Source organism: Plectropomus leopardus, unplaced genomic scaffold (genome assembly GCF_008729295.1).
Source record: "Plectropomus leopardus isolate mb unplaced genomic scaffold, YSFRI_Pleo_2.0 unplaced_scaffold15573, whole genome shotgun sequence".
In the NCBI taxonomy this organism is placed as follows: Eukaryota; Metazoa; Chordata; class Actinopteri; order Perciformes; family Serranidae; genus Plectropomus; species Plectropomus leopardus.
Window position 1 is genome coordinate 155 of NW_024616693.1, and position 3,252 is coordinate 3,406.

At 38.2% G+C, this 3,252-nt stretch overlaps 1 protein-coding gene across 1 annotated transcript; it reads left to right on the plus strand.

Annotated features, from left to right (window-relative positions):
• Window positions 1-1,595: 1,595 nt before the first annotated feature.
• LOC121964419 (murinoglobulin-1-like) lies at window positions 1,596-2,718 on the plus strand. The gene is made up of 4 exons (XM_042514627.1): window positions 1,596-1,706; window positions 1,903-1,971; window positions 2,417-2,522; window positions 2,624-2,718. Exons 1-4 carry the CDS (start codon window positions 1,644-1,646, stop codon window positions 2,671-2,673), a joined length of 288 nt encoding a protein of 95 aa, XP_042370561.1. The 5' UTR covers window positions 1,596-1,643; the 3' UTR covers window positions 2,674-2,718.
• Window positions 2,719-3,252: the final 534 nt, after the last annotated feature.

Below are 3,252 nucleotides of genomic sequence, written 5' to 3' on the forward strand. Positions count from 1 at the left end.
TACAACGTCCAAAAAATGACAAAAATAGCAAGGCTATAGTATGGCAAAAATGGCAAAATGGCAAAAAATGACATGTCCCAAAAACAGCTTAAAACATCTCAAAACAGCGTTAAGTGGCGTGCTGAGACACGCCATAGTTTTTAAACATTCAAAAATGGCAAAAAAACACCAAATGACCACAAAAGCATGTCATTTTATGACACTTTTTTCGTCACATTGTTTTTTGGGTAATTTTTCGACACACTTTAATTTGGCATTTTTGTCTGTTTTTGCATCTTTCAATACCATGGCGTGTCTCGGCACGTTATTTTATGTGGTTTAAGCTGTTTTTTGGACGTGTTTTGCACATAGCCAATCACCAGACTCTGAGATGGATGAAATGCAAACACACCATGATGGTAGAAAAAGGTTCAAACTGCTCGAGGCAGGCTTTATTGAAAGATGTCAAAAGCGTAAATCCAAACTAAGGTTACGTCACTCGTTCACAGCGAGCCAACAGCACAAAAAGCCCCAAAAAGCACACACGGCGATCTGTTGCTGTTTGTCTGGAGGTCTGTCGCAGCGTCACTCTCTTCTCATTGGCTGGCCGTGGGATGGCGTGTTCGAAACTTTCTCCTCCTGCTTTGGGCGTCGTGTTCGGGTCGAAGCTTTCTTCTCCTGCTGCTCGGGATTTCCACGCCTCCGCACGTGGTTTCCTGTCAGCGATTGCTCAAACAGTACACACGTTAAAAAAGCTCATGAGCAAGCTGTTTTTTTGGACGCCATACTATCGTTTGGCATTTTCAATCGTTTTTTTTTTTTCTTGATATGCTAAATTATGGCGTTTTTGGGATGTTTTTGCACTATTCTGTGCTATGGCCTGTCTCTATTTCATGCAGTTTTTAGCTGTTTTTGGGATTTCATTGTTTGACGTTTTTCGCCTTACTGTAGTATGGCATTTTCAGTCATTTTCGATATGCTATATTAAGGTATTTTTGGCCGTTTTTTTTACTACTTTTATCCTAACATTTTATACTCTGCCGTGTCTTGGCATGCTATTTTTTGCGGTTGTCAGCTGTTTTTTGACATGTCAAAATTCGATGTTTTTTGTTACATTGATAGCTTACAATTAAACAATCTTGGTTTGGGGCGAGTCAGGTTTTTTTTCAGGATTTTAAATTTAAAAAATTGAGTATAAAATTCAGTTAATTAGCTCAGATTTATATTTTTACTGAACTTTTTAGAATATAATTATTTTGAAGGAGTTATGACTGTTATTTTTAAAATCCTTAAAATCCCTACAGTATAAGTGAAAATCCATTGTCCTTAAAAAAAAAACAAAAAAATCTGTATAAAAAATAGAATCTTAAGCTTAAAAATAAAAATAAAAAACTTGAAGAAAAGAAAATATTGTATATCACTTAAAAATACTAAAAAAAAAAATCAGTTTTTGTGTGTCTTAAAAATGCAAATAAATAAATAAATAAAAATAAATATTGTATAGCATTATCTTACAGTGTCTTGAATACAAAAAAATCATATCGTGGTATGTCTTGAAAACTGAAACCACATCAGATGCGGTGAAGCTGCGGAACATGATCTGTTTGTTTGTTTGTTTGTTTGTTTGTTTTTGCAGGTACCAGGGCAGGAGAGAGGAAACAAACATGGTCATCATCAACATCAAGCTGCTGTCTGGATACATTCTGGATAAAAGCTCGCTGACGCTGGTCAGTTCTTAAAAAGCTAAAATTACTGTTCAACTGTCACCTGCTGGACTCGTGTCCTGGATGATCAGGACTTTTATTCCATGTTGCTCGTGCTAATCGTGTCAGACTTTCCTGTTGAACCTGATTTCTTCTACTGTGCAGTATATTTTCTGTGTTTTTGTGTACTCATGGCCGTGTGCGCGCTTTGCTTTGGCAGCTGAAAAGCGACCGTTCAGTGAAGCGAGTGGACGTGGAGGAAGGATACATCAACATCTACTTAGACGGGGTAAGACGCATCCACAGGATGACTGTGTGTGTTTAAAAAAAAGTTTCATCAACACTTAATACACATCAGTACAGTCCGTCTACTGTGTGCCTCAGGGGTCGACAGAGTTTCAGCATGGACGATTATCGGGGCCGATATTTGGCATTTTGACGATTATCTGCATCTGCATTTTATTTCAATGTTTGCCGATAAAATTATTTAATGGAAAAAGTTTTACTCTCATCCAACACCAGGGAGGGAAGTCTGCAATACATGCATTCATTTTTTACATTTCAATTTTCACTGAACTTTGTAAAAAATATACTAATAATTTGCAGGGAAATTGCTGTACATGTTGAAAGTTTCCACTTTGAACAAAGCTTTGTGTCTGATTTTGACAAAAATATTTTCATAGGAAAATATTGACAGTGGAAAGATTTAACTATCGGCCCGTTTGCATTTGCAGCTGAAGAAGGATGAGACGAAGATCCACAGTGTGACACTAGAGGAGGATCAGCCCGTCAGGAACCTGAAACCAGCTGTGGTCAAAGTCTACGATTATTACCAGACAAGTAAGAGCTTCCCTCTTTTTCTTAATGTGTGCAATGTTCAATTTTTATACATTTCACTGTCACACGCTGCTGCTATAAATCTGACGTGTTGCTGTTTTCAGGCGACGAGGCGGTCACTGAGTACACCTCCCCCTGTGCAGAGAGTAAGTAGCATTTTTAATAGCGTGTTCAAACCCAACGGGCGAAGCGAGTCAGTGATGTCAAGTTGTGAAATTCGGACCATTCGCTTATTTGAGAGTTTTCAATTTGACCGAGAACTGCATGCAAACCGTTTTACAAAAACCTGTCAGCGTTCTAGTTGAGATTCTTCTGATGTTACGGAGAATCAGAGACGAAGGACAAAATGAAACAGAGATGGTTGAGAGATTAGCAAGCGAAACAATAGAGTTCTCAAAATACGTGTGGTTTCTGTAAGCTGTTATGTTTGCAATTTAAGAGGTTTTTTTATTTTAGAAACAAACTCTCGTTCAGAGCATGCAGCTCTTTGCTAAGTTAGCCGTTAGCAGCCTTCCCCGGATGGTTAGTTAGCGCATTTGTTGAGGGTGAATGTTTGCTAGTTTCTAAATAATCCAAAAAACACCCCAGCGCTCATATTAGCACGAATAATTTGACGCAAACTGTAGCTTAGCCTTTGACGAGCTCTGTGGTTATTGAGTTAGTTTTTCTATCATGCCACATTTGATACAGAAGGAAGTGTGCATCTACTCACAGACGAGCTTGTGACAGTGAG

Bases quoted from the DNA above. Each gene is read 5' to 3' on its own strand.
- LOC121964419 (XM_042514627.1), top strand. From the start codon at position 1,644: ATGGTCATCATCAACATCAAGCTGCTGTCTGGATACATTCTGGATAAA. The intron at 1,707-1,902 runs GTCAGTTCTTAA...TTGCTTTGGCAG, and splicing joins ATAAAAGCTCGCTGACGCTG to CTGAAAAGCGACCGTTCAGT. The intron at 2,523-2,623 runs GTAAGAGCTTCC...TGCTGTTTTCAG, and splicing joins CTACGATTATTACCAGACAA to GCGACGAGGCGGTCACTGAG.